This window comes from Terrapene carolina, unplaced genomic scaffold (assembly GCF_002925995.2).
Source record: "Terrapene carolina triunguis isolate 2854851 unplaced genomic scaffold, T_m_triunguis-2.0 Scaffold242, whole genome shotgun sequence".
Lineage (NCBI taxonomy): Eukaryota > Metazoa > Chordata > Testudines > Emydidae > Terrapene > Terrapene triunguis.
Window position 1 is genome coordinate 2940098 of NW_020664593.1, and position 17624 is coordinate 2957721.

General features: G+C 45.6%; 1 protein-coding gene across 2 annotated transcripts in view; it reads left to right on the top strand.

Moving 5' to 3' along the window:
• Nucleotides 1-13315, top strand: part of LOC112108353 (DNA polymerase theta) — a 106172-nt gene extending 92857 nt beyond the window's left edge. The window contains exon 21 of one of the 2 annotated variants that reach the window (XM_026657377.2): nucleotides 12946-13315. In XM_026657377.2, the coding sequence (XP_026513162.1) occupies nucleotides 12946-13059 (114 nt within the window). In that variant the 3' untranslated portion in view covers nucleotides 13060-13315. The remainder of the gene's footprint in view (nucleotides 1-12945) is intronic. The other variant, XM_026657378.2, reaches the window with a different exon arrangement.
• The last annotated feature ends 4309 nt before the right edge of the window (nucleotides 13316-17624 follow it).

The window sequence follows — 17624 nt, forward strand, 5'->3', positions numbered from 1 at the left end:
GTCATGCTGTCTCCAAAAGAACTATGGCCATATATGTTTTCTGATGCATCCTTCATTGTTATTTAACAGGCCTGCAACTTCATGGTCACCTTAAGATAGAAGTAATATCAGCTTCTGTAGCCTGCCTCAGAACTGTTTCCATCCAATAGATTTTCTGTGCAGACGCTTAGAACCCCTACGTATTTGCACAAGGTATCCTTGCCTGGAATCAATCTTGCATTCCTGCTCCAGATTTAGCTAACTAATGTTACCGACTCTGTTTCCAGCTGAGCTAGTGATCACCTTTTCCCTCCTCCCTTCATATTCATTTTGAAGGCATGTTTCTATGTTTTGGGTTGTTTTTTGGGGCGGGTGAGGTGGTTGACCTCCTGTATAACACAGGCCCTGGGACTTCTTGTAGAACTAGAGCATATCTTTTAGAAAAACATGGAATGTTTTAGTTTCCAAATTGGATCAGAGAAAAGTTTCTCTTCTCTACTGGTGCCTCATGTAAAGGTTTTAGCATTATGTAAAACATATTGGTTTTTGGCTGCTACAGCAGTTCTGGTCTGTGGAGAGTTAGCCTGGTTACATGCATAATGCTAGCTCCAATTTATTTCCAGCTGCTAAAGTGCATTAAAAAACAACTAAAAATATCTAACCTATGTATTTATATGTCCCTAGTCACCATAGTATCTGAGCACCTTCCAAGCATTTCAGAATAGGAGCAATGATAATCTCTTGCTTTCTCTTTTCCCCTTCCCAGTCTGTAGGGGAAACGTGATTCATTTATCAGGTTGTCGTTTGTGCATGTGAGAGCGAGAAGAACTCAGTTCTGCAAATGGCAAGCTCTCTAGTTTAAGTTCAATGCCTGTGGAAGTTTTGTCTCCTGTGCTCATGAGCTTTCCACGGTGGTCGACAGCTTCATCATTCTGCTGGAACATAACGGTCATTGGAGGTCATGGTCAGTGGGAGAAGCAATCTCTCAGGCATCTAGGACCAAAACTGGGGAGGACTTTGAATATCAGGACAGAGACCATGAATTGGACCCTGTAGTCAGTGTGGAGCCCATCCAGTGTGTCACAGTTACCAGACATACTGCACCTCTGACCACCCTCCTTGTCTCTTCAGATGCACCCCTTCTGGCCTCTAGCCATAGATTCATAGATTCTAGAACTGGAAGGGACCTCAAGAGGTCATCGAGTCCAGTCCCCTGCCCGCATGGCAGGACCAAATACTGTCTAGACCATCCCTGATAGACATTTATCTAACCTACTCTTAAATATCTCCAGAGATGGAGATTCCACAACCTCCCTAGGCAAATTATTCCAGTGTTTAACCATCCTGACAGTTAGGAACTTTTTCCTAATGTCCAACCTAGACCTCCCTTGCTGCAGTTTAAGCCCATTGCTTCTTGTTCTATCCTTAGAGGCTAAGGTGAACAAGTTTTCTCCCTCCTCCTTATGACACCCTTTTAGATACCTGAAAACTGCTATCATGTCCCCTCTGTCTTCTCTTTTCCAAACTAAACAAACCCAATTCTTTCAGCCTTCCTTCATAGGTCATGTTCTCAAGACCTTTAATCATTCTTGTTGCTCTTTTCTGGACCCTCTCCAATTTCTCCACATCTTTCTTGAAATGCGGTGCCCAGAACTGGACACAATACTCCAGCTGAGGCCTAACCAGCACAGAGTAGAGCGGAAGAATGACTTCTCGTGTCTTGCTCACAACACACCTGTTAATACATCCCAGAATCATGTTTGCTTTTTTTGCAACAGCATCACACTGTTGACTCATATTTAGCTTGTGGTCCTCTATAACCCCTAGATCCCTTTCTGCTGTACTCCTTCCTAGACAGTCTCTTCCCATTCTGTATGTGTGAAACTGATTTTTCCTTCCTAAGTGGAGCACTTTGCATTTGTCTTTGTTAAACTTCATCCTGTTTACCTCAGACCATTTCTCCAATTTGTCCAGATCATTTTGAATTATGACCCTGTCCTCCAAAGCAGTTGCAATCCATCCCAGTTTGGTATCATCCGCAAACTTAATAAGCGTACTTTCTATGCCAATATCTAAGTCGTTAATGAAGATATTGAACAGAGCCGGTCCCAAAACAGACCCCTGCGGAACCCCACTTGTTATGCCTTTCCATCAGGATTGGGAACCATTAATAACAACTCTCTGAGTACGGTTATCCAGCCAGTTATGCACTCACCATCACTTGACTTGGCGTGGAATCAAGCCATTCTCCCACTCACTAACCAGATCCTGGGCTGCAGTCACTTGTGATTACCTCAGCAGACCTGACTTGGGTTCAGTACTTGCAGTTAATTTCTCTCCAGGAGTTTTGACAGTGATACCCAGTGACCAAACAGCATTCTTAAAGCAAATGATTATTTAGAACAAAAGCATTTCAGAAAAACAGATCTTACAACAGTAATCCTGTATCTACGTGTACCTGCTTCTCCCTAAGGCTTACTATTCCCTGGATGTGGGGAAGGCCCAGTTTCTTCAGGCTCTTTTCACAGAGCTCTGGTCTACACTACGGGGTTAGGTTGAATTTAGCTGCGTTAGGTCGATTTAAAAATGACTGCGTCCACCCAATCAACCCTGTTCCGTCGACCTAAAGGGCTCTTAAAATTGACTTCTGTACTCCTCCCCAACGAGGGGAGTAGCGCTAAAATCGACCTTGCTGGGTTGAATTTGGGGTAGTGCAGACGCAAATCGACGGTATTGGCTTCCGGGAGCTATCCCAGAGTGCTCCATTGTGACCGCTCTGGACAGCACTTTGAACTCCCATGCACTAGCCAGGTACACAGGAAAAGCCCCGAGAACTTTTTAATTTCATTTCCTGTTTGGTCAGCGTGGCGAACTCAGCAGCACAGGTGACCATGCAGTCCCCCCAGAATCGTAGAGCATAAAATGTTTCTACGCTCCCCCTATCATCTCCGTCCCTGAGGTTATCGCAGATTAGAAGGCAAAAAAAACCGCATTTGCAATGACATGTTTTCCGAGCTCATGCAGTCCTCCCGCACTGATAGGGCACAGCTTAATACATGTAGGCATTCAGCGGCAGAGGCCAGGAAAGAATTAAGTGAGCGCGAAGAGCAGAGGCAGGACGTGATGCTGAGGCTAATGGGGGAGCAAACGGACATGATGGAGCATCTGTTGGGGGAGCAAACTGACATGTAGAAGCGTCTGTTGGAGCTGCAGGAAAGCCAACAAGAGCACAGACCCCCGCTGTATCCACTGTATAACTGCCTACCCTCCTTCCTATGTTCCATAGCCTCCTCACCCAGACGCCCAAGAACGCCGGGGGGAGGGAGGGGAGGCTCCGGGCACCCAGCCACTCCACTGCAGAGGATAGCCCAAGCAACAGAAGGCTGTCATTCAAACAGTTTGATTTTTAGTGTGGCTACAATAAGCAATGTGGCCTTGTACTTCCCTCCTCCCCCACCCCACCTGGGCTACCTTGTCCATTATCTCATTTTTTTAAATTAATAAAGAAAGAATGCATAGTTTCAAAACAATAGTTACTTTATTTCAAAGGGGGGAGGGTGGTTGGCTTACAGGGAATTAAAATCAACAAAGGGGGTGGGTTTGCATCAAGGAGAAACACACACAACTGTCGCACCGAAGCCTGGCCAGTCATGAAACTGGTTTTCAAAGCCTCTCTGATGCGCAGCGCGCCCTGCTGTGCTCTTCTAATTGCCCTGCTGTCTGGCTGCTCAAAATCGGACACCAGGCAATTTGCCTCAACCTCCCACCCCGCCATAAACATCTCCCCCTTACTCTCACAGATATTATGGAGCACACAGCAAGCAGCAATAACAATGGGAATGTTGGTTGCGCTGAGGTCTGACCTAGTCAGTAAACAGTGCCAGCGAGCTTTTAAACGTCCAAAGGCACATTCTACCACCATTCTGCACTTGCTCAGCCTATAGTTGAACTGCTCCTTACTACTGTCCAGGCTTCATGAGCCATGGGAGCAAGGGGTAGGCTGGGGTAGGTACGACTGTGCAGTGCTGCCAGCTGGGAGAGCAGCCTTAGGCAGAAGCCTCCAGCTTGTATGATATTCTAAGCAGGACTGAATCTCCATGTGATGAAACTTAAAGAAGAGAATGATCTGGAGTCTCTGGCTCCCATTCGGTGCTCTAAGAGAAGGATGGCCATGTCTGTCCAGGTGCCCCTGATCGACCTCACTGAGGAGGATTCCAAGGAGTCCTCCCAGAGCAGCAGTACCACGTCTGCCAGCAGCACCCAGGAGGACCAGAACGGAGCCCCCAAACTCGTTGATGGGGAGCAGGAGAGCAGAGTTGCAGGGGAAGAGGTGGAATACCAGGATGGGAAAGATTTTGGAATTGGGGAGCTGATGTGGGGGAAGATCAAGGGCTTCTTCTGGTGGCCTGCAATCATCGTCTCCTAGAGTCACGTCCAAACGTCAGGCAATCTCTGGAATGCGCTGGGTGCAATGGTTTGGGGACGGGAAGTTCTCCGAAGTTTCAGCAGACAAGTTGGTGGGTCTGATGGCTTTTAGGCAGCATTTCAACCACTCCACATTTAATAAGCTGGTCTCCTATCGCCGAGCCATACACCATGCTCTGGAGGTTGCTAGGAGCCGGGCAGGAAAGACGTTCCCAGAACCCCGGCCAAGCAGCTAAAGACTAACTTCTGCAACAGCAACAAGGAGCAGGTGGAGGAGGACCAGAGCAGAGAGCAAATGGTTTCTGAAGTCACAAACAACAACAGGAGCCTTGAAGACAGTTGTTTATCGTGCGAGAGAAAAAACCCAGACACATTCCACCCGCTGTTTGAGGGGGGCCTTTGCCAGACTTGCAGGGATCGATTCCTGGAGCTCTTTGACATGTACGACAAGGATGGGTACCAGTCCTACTGCACCGTCTGCTGCAAAGGCAAGGAGCTGCTGCTGTGTAGCAATGCCAGCTGCTGCAGGTGCTTCTGTGTCGAATGCTTGGAGGCCCTGGTAGGGCAAGGTACCTCGGCCAAGGCAAAAGAGCAAGAGCCCTGGAGCTGTTAAATGTGTCAACCACAGAAGTGCTATGGGGGTGTTACAGCGCCGACCGGACTGGAACGTAGGGCTGCAAGACTTCTTCACCAGCGACAAAGGACAGGAATATGATGCACCTAAAATCTAAAAAGGCCCGCACATTTCCCAGAGTCACTACCCTTGATAACAGAATGTCAATGATTGCATTGGCTACTTGGATCACAGCAGCCCCCACAGTAAACTTGCCCACAGCAGCGGTGACGGTGAGCTGAGCAGGCTCCATGCTTGCCATGGTATGGCGTCTGCATGGGTAACCCAGGAAAAAGGCGTGTTTGCCGTTGCTTTCACGGAGGGAGGGGCGACTGACGACATGTACCCAAAACCACCCGCGACAATGTTTTTGCCCCATCAGGCATTGGGAGCTTAACCCAGAATTCCAATGGGCAGTGGAGACTGTGGGAACTGTGGGATAGCTACCCACAGTGCACCGCTCCGTAAGTCAATGCTAGCTACGGTAGTGAGGATGCACTCCGCCGACTTAATGCGCTTAGTGGGGACATATGCAATCAACTTCTATAAAATCGACCTAATTTTGTAGTGTAGACATACCCAGAGTCTCTCTTTGTATCAGCCTGTCCCCTTGGACAGCCCTTGATAATTGAGCCCCACTGTTCCTCTCTTGTTTAGTGTCCTTTTGATCTCTGGGCTCCCTGCCTGGCAAAACAAATCTTGTATCTTTGTTGGAGACAGGATATAGGCTCCTCAAGGCTAACAGTTCCCCCATTTTCTTGTAATTGTCCCCCAAGTGTTTTGTGTGGAGGTTCCTTATCTGGATCCATTTTGTTGCTTTCCTGCTCATTTTCCCCATAGTCCCCTATTAGGCTAGATCAATGGATTCCTGCAAGAAAGTCTTATAACCCAATGTACAGTAACTTCCCATTACTGAGCAGGTCCTATACAGTGTTCATAAAATTATTACATCTCAGTATTCTTAGGTTATTATATGGCAGTTCCACAGCCATCACACTGAGATCAAAGCACTAGGGTGGTTTGTTCATTGTGAGTTGTGTTGCTAAACTGACAGGCTGCAGCAATTTATACCAGAGAGGTTTTTCAGGGTATATGGCTTATTCCTAATATAAATTGCAATTACCAAGCCAGGAAATTAGGAAAGTGTGCTTCACTGTGGCCAAGTCTGTGTCTGATAAGAGGGGGTGCAAACTTCTGGATAGTCACAGATAGAAGTGGATGGTTTTTGTTGGCATAGCTCTTTGGGCATCCATTAACAATGAGGAGTCCAAAAGGACCATGAAGCTGTGGGCTAGTTTAATCCTCAGAGGGCAGGTGCCATTGACAGTTGGGGATGTTAGAGGAGACAAGTTCTTCAAGCTAATTCCCTTTTCCTAATGGAATCACCTCAAGCTTTAGCCAGCTGGTGTTTATCCAGGGGAGGATTTTGGCTAGTCATCGAGAAAGTTAGAGAGTAGTGCTGTTTGACTGACATAAAGGCAACTGAGAGCTTGGTGCTGTGTCTGTGCTCCTAGTACATTGCCCATACCTCACCAGCTGTCCCAACAACTTCATTCAGGGGGTGTCTTCCCTGCAGAGTTAACTCAGGTGATTGGCACCCAGGTACTAGCAGCCGTATGGCAAAGCCATACTTTACTGTATCCACACTGGTGCTCCACTCATTCATGTGAGGAGCTAGGATTTCTGGAGGCACATCGCATCGTGGTTCTTTGAGTAGTGTCCCTATTGGTGCTCCACTTCATGTGTGTGTGTGCCCCTTTTGAGCCCTTGATCAGAAATTTTTCCCTTAGCATTATCCGTTTGGCCTGCATACACTGCCTGTCTCTCCTTGTACTGGACATTGAGGCTAGGTAGGGGTGCACGGGTGAACTGCCCTCAGCTCTTTCTCAACTGCCTTGGCCTGAGACAGAGCCCTAGCGTGTACATCTTGAGCATGCCTGAGCCATCCTGTTTCTGCTTTCCTATAGTTGTTTGTTAGGATTAGTTAGTATGAGTGATAATTACAGTTAGAGATAATTAAGTAGAGATAATTAGTGAGAGAATTGTTTTGTTCCTCTCTCTCTCCCTCCTTGGGGAGCCTTATTTTCCTGTCAGGGCATGCTTGGCTCACCAGGTTTTAAATGCTGCCTTTACTGCTGAGAGGCTCTATCTGTTAGGCCTTGGCTACACTTGGGACTTCACAGCAGCGCGAGTGTAGTCGCGCCGCCAGCGCTGCGAGAGCTCTCGCAGCGCTGTATGTACTCCACCTCTCCGAGGGGAGTAGCTGCAGGCTCTGATTACACTGGCGCTTTACAGTGCTGTACTCGCTGCGCTCGGGGGGGGCGTTTTCACACCCCTGAGTGCAGCAAGTTGCAGCACTGTACAGCGCCAGTGTAGCCAAGGCCTTAGTAATGGCCACACGAGTTCAGATACGCAAAGGACCTGTTTGTAATGGACAAATCAGAGTCCCCACTCTTCATGGGTACTGAGCATCTATTGGTACCAAGATTCTGATCTCCAGATCTCCACTGTCCTCTGGTGCCCTTTGGACGATATTGGGGAGGATGAAGGAGACTTCTAGTTGGTCTCTTTCATTTTTGTTCAGCATTCTCCGACACGTCCTTTCAGAAACCTATTTTTTAACAGTCACAGGGAAGATCATGCTTGTCATCAAGGTGGTGGAACCAACCCTGCATGCCACCCCCACTCCTCTATGGCCCCCCCCCCCCCAGTGGCTATACTGGGACCTCTGGACTGCTTATCAGCAGCAATTTACCAGTTCACTGACACTGTCTCATAGGGAGGCTAGAGTCATACAGTCCTCTCCTCCCCAGTCAGCTCCCACACAGGATGAGACGTTGGAGGAGCAGGAGATCAGGGCAGATAAAGAGGCCACCCCTCAAACACTTATTTCATCCTTGACTCCAAACCAAGTGATTATGCCTCTGCCACTTTCCATGGCCCAGGATTTTCGGCAATTTCAAGACCTCATGAAAAGGGTAGCTGACGCTCTTCAAATTCCACTTGAAGAGATCAAGGACTCATAGCACAAACTGCTGGATATTCTGCAGTCAGCAACACACTCCAGAGTTGTGTTACCCATTAATGAGGTGCTCCTAGATCCAGATAAGACAGGGTAGCGGACGCCTGCTACTGTTCTGCCAGCAGGTAAGCAAGCAGATAAAAAGTATTATGTTTCCCCTACAGACTCCCATTTCTTGTTCCCCAACCCTCCACCTAACTCCCTGGTGGTGGATGTGGTAAATGAGTGGGGTAAGCAACACTTCTCCAAGTCTACCCCGTATGACAAAGACCAAAAGAGACTAGATCTCTTTGGATGGAAGTTCCACTAGTCAGCAATCCTACAATTCAGGATCACGAACTATCAGGTGGTCATGGCCAAATATAATTTTTCAAACTATAATAGGTTTACTGCTTTTATTGAACATCTGTTGCAACAACATATGGAGCAATTCCAGTTAATCATTTCAGAGGGCAAATTATTGTCCAGAACTGCTCTTCAAGCATCTGTGAATGCTGCAGACACTGCTGCCAGGTCCATCTCCACAGTGGTAGTTATGTGCAGGGGGTCATGGCTCCAGCTCTTGGGGTGTCCGAGAGAATTCCAGAACACTGCTGAGGACCTCCACTTTGACGGTCTTAAGCTTTTCTCAGAGACCACAGATAAGTCCTTGAACGTACTGAAGGACTCTAGGGCTACTGAACAACCCCGGGTATGTATATACACCTACAAATAAGAGATGGGTTAGTAGGTCATAGACTGCCCAGAGATCACATCCTGCTCCGTTTTCTGGATTCTATACATCTACTGAACCCTCCAGGAAAAGACGTACATTTCAGAGAAAGAGGGCTGCTCACCTGCCCTCCAAGACCACCCAGTCATCTTCAAAGCAACAGTTTTGACAGGTCAGTCAAGGGTTCAAATCCTTCCACGCTTCTGGTTTTACAGCTACATCCATTTGCCCACCCCATCCCCTTTGGAGACCACCTTTCTCATTTCCAGTATGCTTGGAGGCAGATCACTACAAACGAATGGGTCTCAGAGGTCATAATGTTGGGCTGTATCATCCATTTTACGTCCTTCCCTCCCTTCCACCCTTTTCCCCATCCCTTTTCAGGGATCCCTCAGCTTTTACTGAGACAAGAAGTTGAACGCTCTCCTTCAGTTAGGAACAATAGAACCAGTCCCTTCTCATCACAAGGGAAAAGGGTTTTACTCAAAGTAGTCTAAATAATAAGATGGGTGAACTAGAGTGCCTCGTGTTAAAGGAGGATATTGATATAATAGGCATCACAGAAACCTGGTGGAGTGAGGACAACCAATGGGACACAATCATTCCGGAGTACAAAATATTTTGGAAGGACAGAACGGGGGGGGCGGGAGGTGGCACTATATGTGAAAGAAAATGTAGAATCAAAGTAAAAATCTTAAATGAATCCACATGTTCCATAGAATCTCCATAATAGATCCCTACTGTTATATTATTAGAGCATGGATAGTAATTCCATGCTCTAATAATATAACAGTAGGGATCTATTATCGACCACCTGACCAAGACCGTGATAGCGACAATGAAATGCTAAGGGAGATTAGAGAGGCTATCAAAATAAAGAACTCCATAATAGTGGGGGATTTCAATTATCCCCATATTGACTGGGTACATGTCACCTCAGGGCGAAATGCAGAGACAAAATTTCTTGATACTTTAAATGACTGCTTCTTGGAGCAGCTGATACAGGAACCCACAAGGGGAGAGGCAGTTCTCGATTTAGTCCTGAGTGGAGCGCAGGATCTGGTCCAAGAGGTAACTATAACAGGACCGCTTGGAAATAATGACCATAATATAATAACATTTAACATTCCTGTGGTAGGAAGAACACCTCAACAGCCCAAAACTGTGGCATTTAATTTCAGAAAGGGGAACTATTTAAAAATGAGGTTAGTTAAACAGAAATTAAAAGGTACAGTGACTAGAGTGAAATCCCTGCAAGCTGCATGGACACTTTTCAAAGACACCATAATACAGGCCCAACTTAAATATATACCCCAAATTAAAAAAATAAAATAAAAGAACTAAAAAAGAGCCACCGTGGCTTAAGAACCATGTAAAAGAAGCAGTGAGAGATAAAAAGGCATCTTTTAAAAAGTGGAAGTTAAATCCTAGTGAGGTAAATAGAAAGGAGCATAAACACTGCCAAATTAAGCGTAAAGATGTAATAAGAAAAGCCAAAGAGGAGTTTGAAGAACAGCTAGCCCAAAACTCAAAAGGTAATAACAAAATGTTTTTTAAGTACATCAGAAGCAGGAAGCCTGCTAAACAACCAGTGGGGCCCCTGGCTGATCGAGATACAAAAGAAGCACTTAAAGACGATAGTCATTGCGGAGAAACTAAATGAATTCTTTGCTTCAGTCTTCACGGCTGAGGATGTTAGGAGATTCCTAAACCTGAGCCGTCCTTTGTAGGTGACAAATCTGAGGAATTGTCACAGATTGAAGTGTCACTAGAGGAGGTTTTGGAATTAATTGATAAACTTTAACAGTAACGAGTCACCCGGACCAGATGGCATTCACCCAAGAGATCTGAAAGAACTCAAATGTGAAGTTGCGAAACTATTAACTATGGTTTGTAACCTGTCCTTTAAATCAGCTTTTGTACCCAATGACTGGAAGATCGCTAATGTAACACTAATATTTAAAAAGGGCTCTAGAGGTGATCCCGGCAATTACAGACTGGTAAGTTTGATGTCCGTACTAGGCAAATTAGTTGAAACAATACTAAAGAATAAAATTGTCAGACACATAGAAGAACATAAATTGTTGTGCAAAAGTTAACACTGTAGTGAAGACAAGCTCACATTGAATAATATGGGGAGAAGACTGAGCCTTGCATGACTCCACAGCTGGGGTCTTTGGAAGTGGAAAGCAGTTGTCCATATCAACTCTGTGGGTTCTGTCTGAGAGGAAGGGCCTGAGACATTTCAGGGTGTTTCCCCTTCACTCTTGCAGCCTCTTGGAGGCAGAACAGAAATATTTGGTGACCAAAAGAATCAAATGCTGTAGAGGCCCATCTGGTGAGTATGGACAAGAAGAGAGAATTCTCACCAGAGCCACCAGTGGTGTCCTGTCCTGAAGCCTGACTGAGAGGGATCCAGGGCCGGGGTATGGTTCCCTACAAGTGACACTGAATATTGTGATTAACTAGCTTCTCAATTAGCTTGCTTAGAAAAGGGAGATTGAAAGTGTGGAGTGAAAAGTTTCTTTAGTCCTGGCTGGATTATTGCATGCTTCAATTTGTGTGGCAGGTTCCCTGTATCAAAGGAGGTGCTGACTATCTGCTAGATGGGAGTACCAAATATTCTCTACTTTCCCTCACCATTCAGAAAGGGCAGGGTTCAAAGTATGCTGATAGCATAAATGTCATCAGAGGATCCATGACTGCTAATTACGTGTATAAATGAATATTTTCCTAATGATGCTATTCCATAAAAGCAATCGTTATATGTTGCATGATGGCGAATGGGAGGGAAGGTGTCCATGAGATGACGATCTGCTGGGCTAAAGAGACATCCTTGGAAGGTTTCGTTCTCCAAGAATGAGAATCTGTTGTCTCACTCACCCCTGAACTGAAGCGGATTCCTTACTTGTAATGCATGTAGTCAGTGCTGATGTGTAAGCAGGGCTGGCCTGTGCTCCACTTCCCCTCCAGAGGCACTAGGAGTTGTCAGGGTTTTAGAATTTGCTGATCAGATCCAATCTGGTTCTTCTTCCTAGGGTCAATTCAGGATTGCTCCTCCTAGGACACTCTTCTGTTTTATCAAACCCTTTAAAAGTTCCAAGGGATACGGCTTTCACTACTTCCCTGGAGGGACAGTCTTACAGCCCAGTATGTCTCTCAGGGCACTTTCCCTGATATTGAGTATTTTTCCTATTCTATTTCTTAATTTCATGCCAATGCTCCTAGTTACATCCCTATGTATCGCACTAAACAATTCCTTTCCCTCACTAAGATTACCATCATGCAGATCTTCAGACATCTACAGTGCAGACTTTTATGTTAAGCACACATCTTACCCCTTACTTTGTCAAGCTAGATATATTAAAGCAGCTTGCTATAACATGGGGTTTATTTCTTCACTATATATTTTCTGTACTCTCAATGTCATGATTCACATTTCTGATATCAGTAGCATACACTGAATGGAGAATAGAAATTTTTGTGGGACACAGGTCCATTTGAGTCTGAAAATTTTAAAAACTTACATTGGGGAGATCAGTCAGGCAAGTGGGGAAGAATTTAGGAAGAACTATGGCTGGCTTAGATTTTTAGAAGAAAAGGTTGACATTTGTACAGTGGGTACAGTATAGTATGTGTTGTAATACCTCTTTCAGTATGTTACATATCTGTGTGATTATGTATTTATTGTGATCATGGGTATTATGACATTCCATTGGGATGATTTTGGTAAAATTATTGTTTTTCCAATTGCTTATAATTGTCTCTTGTAGAGTACCTCTTGTACTGACACAATGAGCTCTTTATTCCTGGGTATCCTTGCTTTGTCTCTCTCCTTTTATGTAGCTCCTCATATGATTTGCTTTAACCTCTCTCATTTGCATGTTTTGGGAAGTGTGTTTGGTAGAATCTGTTTCTGGCTGAAGCAGGAAGATAGGTCTCCAGTGTATGCAGCTCCTTAAGAAAATGTATTAATACTTTCCTGAGTCTCTCCTTTCATATATCTTAATCATACTTGAAACATTCAGTCAGACTCCTGTCAATGGAGAATCTATCCAAACACACAAACAGAGTGGAGAGCTGCAAGCCCCTGACCTGCCAAACTAATGATGATGAAATGGAGCATCTGAAGTGTGTGGCTCTAGGTCCCTCAACAGTGCATTGAAAATTCTAACCTTGTTTGTTTCCTTGCAGGTAGCTCAGATTGTCAAATTTGAAATGGAAAATGCCATAAAACTCTCAGTGAAGCTGAATGTTAAAGTGAAAATTGGGCCTAGCTGGGGAGACCTGCAGGAGCTGGAGTTGTGAGCATGAAACAAGACCCTCTCGTGGTGGTGAAGCTTCATGCTCCATGGACTCTACAACGCAGGTGCCAACTTACACACAGGTGGAGACATTATTAACTGCACACTTATTGGTAAATCCAGGAAGTTGGTAGCTAATTGGTGCCTTTCTTTTTACTAAGCATGTTACAGACTGGCTTCTTAAATGTGTTTTGAAAGCCTTGTATGAATTCCCTAGGCAGACTTCTCTGTGAGGTCAGATAGCACAGCAAGGAGTGTTTACAGTTTACAGTTATTAATTTCTAAATGCTAATATTTAAATGAATTCCTGTTAAAATATGTAAATTGAGGCTATAGATTTTAAAAAACCCAAACCTAATGAATTTACTGCATCTGAAATTAAATGGACTTTTTAATACAATAAAACATGAGTCACTCAGGAAGTGTTCCTGCAGAGCTGTGTACAGGAGAAGAAATAGGATGCCACTGTATTTGTATTTAATGACAAACTTTGTGTATGTTCAACACTTTGAGCCCTGCTGTGAGCCTCATGTGATGCCAACATTTTTGGAGATGGTATTAAAGTGTGGAAATGATTTTATAAACAGGTTGTGTTTTATGAGTAGAGCATTGCCTTACGGTGTGCCAGAGCAGAGAATTCTCTTTGCTAGAAGGAACACTGTTTGCCTGCTAGGGCCTTAATATTTTAAGAAAGTCAGTGGTTTGTTTGTATCCCTGTTGCCCCCATGCCGTTCATCTTAGAATTGACCCTCAGAGAGTAATGTTGTTTTTGAATAAAAACAAAACATCCTTGAAAACCTTTTAAAAAAAAACAAAACAAAACAAAAACAAAAAATAAAAACCTTACCTGGAGAAAATCTGGAGCTGGCTGACCAGAAGAAGCAACTTTCCCAGTACGTGCATTTTGGGGTCTGTCATGTTGATGAGTCATTTAAACAGTAGCTGACTAAGGCTGAGTCATTTACAGCAAGAAGATACCAATCTTTCCCCTACTTTGATACTGGTCAACCTTGGCTGGAGATTGTCTAGATTTCACCTTTCACGTCTGTGATAACATCTTCACTTCAGTGCCTGTTACTTAGCCTCATAAACAGGTAGAACATTTTTTCTAGGAACAGTGATACTGGAGCAATCCTGAGGTCCATCTAGGACAGTCTCCTGTCTCCAGCAGATACCAGCACCAGCTGCTTCAGAGGAAGGGGTTAGAACCCCCCATTAGGTCCTAATCCCTAAATGTTAGACCAGGGGTCGGCAACCTACGGCACGCGAACCGATTTTGAGTGGCACGCAGCTCCTTGCCGCAGTCCCGGCCCCCAGCCCCACTCAGCCCCCTCGCCCACCGCTCTCCCCTGCGGGGGCAGGAGGCAGAAGCTTGGTTCTGTGGCAGGTAAGCTTCGCCCCTCCCCCGCTTCTTCCCCCAGCATGGTGCTTTCCTGCCCCGCCTCCTCTCCGTCCCTGGTCAATCAGCTGATGGCCCTAGCGAGGGGAGGGGGAAGAGCGGCAGCGTGCACACAGCTCCGTAGAGGAGGCAGAGAGAGGTAGGGACAGAGCCTGGGGGAAGGGGGTGGAACAGGGCATATCCCTTCCAGCCTCCTGCCATGAGCCGCTAAGGGTAGGGGGCTGGGAGCACCCCAGCCCTCTGCCCTGACCCCCCCCACACACACACTCAGCCTTCTGCCCTGCACGCCCCACACTCCCCAGCCCTCTGCCCTGAACCCCCCACCCCAACACACACCCAGCCTTCTGCCCTGCACCCCCACAGCCCCATTCCTCTGCCCTGAACCCCCACACACACACCCAGCCTTCTGCCCTGCACCCCCTCCCCCAGCCCTCTGCCCTGACCCCTGAAACACCCACCCCCAGGTCTGCGGTCCCAGCCGCAGGCCCTACTCAGCCCGCTGCCGGCGTAGGTGAACAGAACCCTAGGCTGGCAGCGAGCAGGCTGGTGGCGTACGATCAGCATTTTAATTTAATTTTAAATGATGCTTCTTAAACATTTTGAAAACCTTGTTTACTTTACATACAATAGTTTAGTTATATAATATAGACTTATAGAAAGAGACCTTCTAAAAACGTTAAAATGTATTACCGGCACGCGAAACCTTAAATTAGAGTGAATAAATGAAGACTCGGCACACCACTTCTGAAAGGTTGCCTACCCCTGTGTTAGACATTTGGTTTAAACCTTTGAAGCATGAGGTTTTTATCTCCCTTACAAAATATCATGTCAGCGTTAACTATTATAGCTTTGGAATTCTTGTTATCCATATAAATGTCTGGTCTCAAATTTGCTGCCGTTTAATTTCATCGAATGTTCCCTTGTGTGTTATGAGACAGGGAGAACAGAAGCTCCCAATCTGCCTTCTCTAGACCATCTTTTAGCATATAGACTTTATCATTTCCCCTCTTATTCATCTCCTTTCTAAGCTAAGCAATCTGTCTTTTCACACTCTCCTCATTTGAGAGTTTTTCCATCATCCTCTCATTTCTGAACTCCCTTTAATTCTGTAATATCCTTTTTGATGCTCCTTTTTTAACCCGCATCTAGATGGAGTACAGTTGCACCTTTGGCTTTTGAAAACAGCCAGATACTGTGCTACTGCTTATTAATTTCAAGCGCGGCCATTGTGCTGCTAGTAGGGGTGTCTGGAATTGAGATTTCATGAACACATCATGAGTTTTTAAAAATGTGAACAGAGCCCGAGTGCAGGGGGTCTGACAGCTGGGCTTTGTTCCTCCAAGTGTGCTGTTGTACTGGGAAAAAGACAAATGGTGCTGACTGAAAGCACTAAATAACCACCTTTGTTCTACTTCTTAGCTTATTCCTGACCTGTCCTGCAGCGCTTATGTCTCCTCCAGTGTTTTACCTTCAATTCACACCACCTTCACTGTGTCACTATCACCCTCTGGGTGTGTGTCTATCTAGGTTTATGTGCTATTTGTCGCCACGGTATCTGACACCTCTTGTATACTTCACCCTCCAGTTCAGCTGCGGGAATCATGCTTGTTTTCTCTCCTTCTCCAAGCTATTAAAGCTTAGAATTAACAGATATGGGCCTTGGCAGCAAGACATTAGCCTGGTATCTGCTCACACGTGTACACTGAGCATGGCTGGATGAGCCAGTCTGAATTCATTACCTAGGCACTAGAGACTAATGCTTTCCTTTTGCCTGGGTGCCTGCTTCAGGCCTCAACAGGGCCACTGGTTTCAGTTACTCCTTGTTTGATATATTTTTATTTTTCCCTCTTGAGTTCTGTTTTTAGAAATCGTGAAAGGATGAGCCTCATACACAGATTTTGCTGAGAATATGTATGTTGGGATGCTAATGAATAAAATGATTGGCACACAGTTAAACTTTATTTGATAAACTCATTGGATTCATTATAACTAAGCAATAATTTAGAGCAAAGGAGTAGATAAAAGGTGGTCACTGTTCTGATAGTGAGGAGGCTGCTGCATTTGAGTCATATTAAAATTCTGAGCCAATGCCTGACTGCTGCTATTTTTGTTCCTAAATTCTGATTAGATTTTCTTCAATTATTAGCAAGGCTAATCAGGAAAGAAGGGGAGGTGGGAGAGAGGGCATTGCTGTTAGTCTGGTGGAAGTAGTCTTTGAGGTTAGGCTTTGGTCATTGGCAAAAACAAATCTCCAAAAGAGCTAGAAAAGAACTTGCTGAAAAAAGGAGCCATGTTAAGTGTGCTCCTGTCTGTCTGGACTTTAAATCTCTCTGAAATCGGGCTCTTGTCCTTTGAATGATGTGTTGGAGGAATCCCTGTGCTGGATTAATGTAGTTAGACCTCACCTCTGACTCTACTGGAATCTTTAGAAGATGCCTGTTTTGCACTGTAAATTGGCAAGCAGGTTGAAGGGGGAGAACTGGCTGTTGGGATGTTCTGATCCACACACTGCTGTGCTGAGACTGAGCAGATATTTAGTTGGAGGCTGTTTTTGCTGCTTTTAGGCCTGGAGCCTTGTTGCCAGTGACTGAATTGACTTTGTGGCCTGGCTCTCACAGCACAGGCCAAAAGGGTATCTCCTCTTCTGTTTTCACAGGTAGGATGCAGCCTGTCAGATGAAGGGTTTGTTTTCTGCTCCCCAGTTAACGCATCTCTCTCCAGTCTGCTCTTGCCTTGGAGGTGAAAGGCGCTCTTCAGAGCTGCACCACCTTGCCCCTGGCCTCAGCAGGCCAGAAGGAAGGGAAGAGGAAGGGCATGTCTACGCTGCCCGGCAGTTTGGGCTAAGGACTAATCTACACTAGAAGTGCATCTGGTGAAGACTGTCTATGCCGATGGGAGAGAGCTCTCCCTTTGCCATAATAAAACCACCTCCGCAAGCGGTGGTAGCTATGTTGGCAGGAGAAGCTCTCCTGCCAACATAGCACTGTCCACGCTGGCACGTAGGTCGGTGTAACTTACATTGCTCAGGAAGGTGGCTTATTCACACCCCTGAGCGACATAAGTTATACTGACATAACCTGTAGTGTAGACAAGCCCTAAGCAGGTGTTAATAGCAGTGCACACCAAAGTATTGTGCTGTAATTCCCCTATGTGGATTCTGTGGGTGTAAA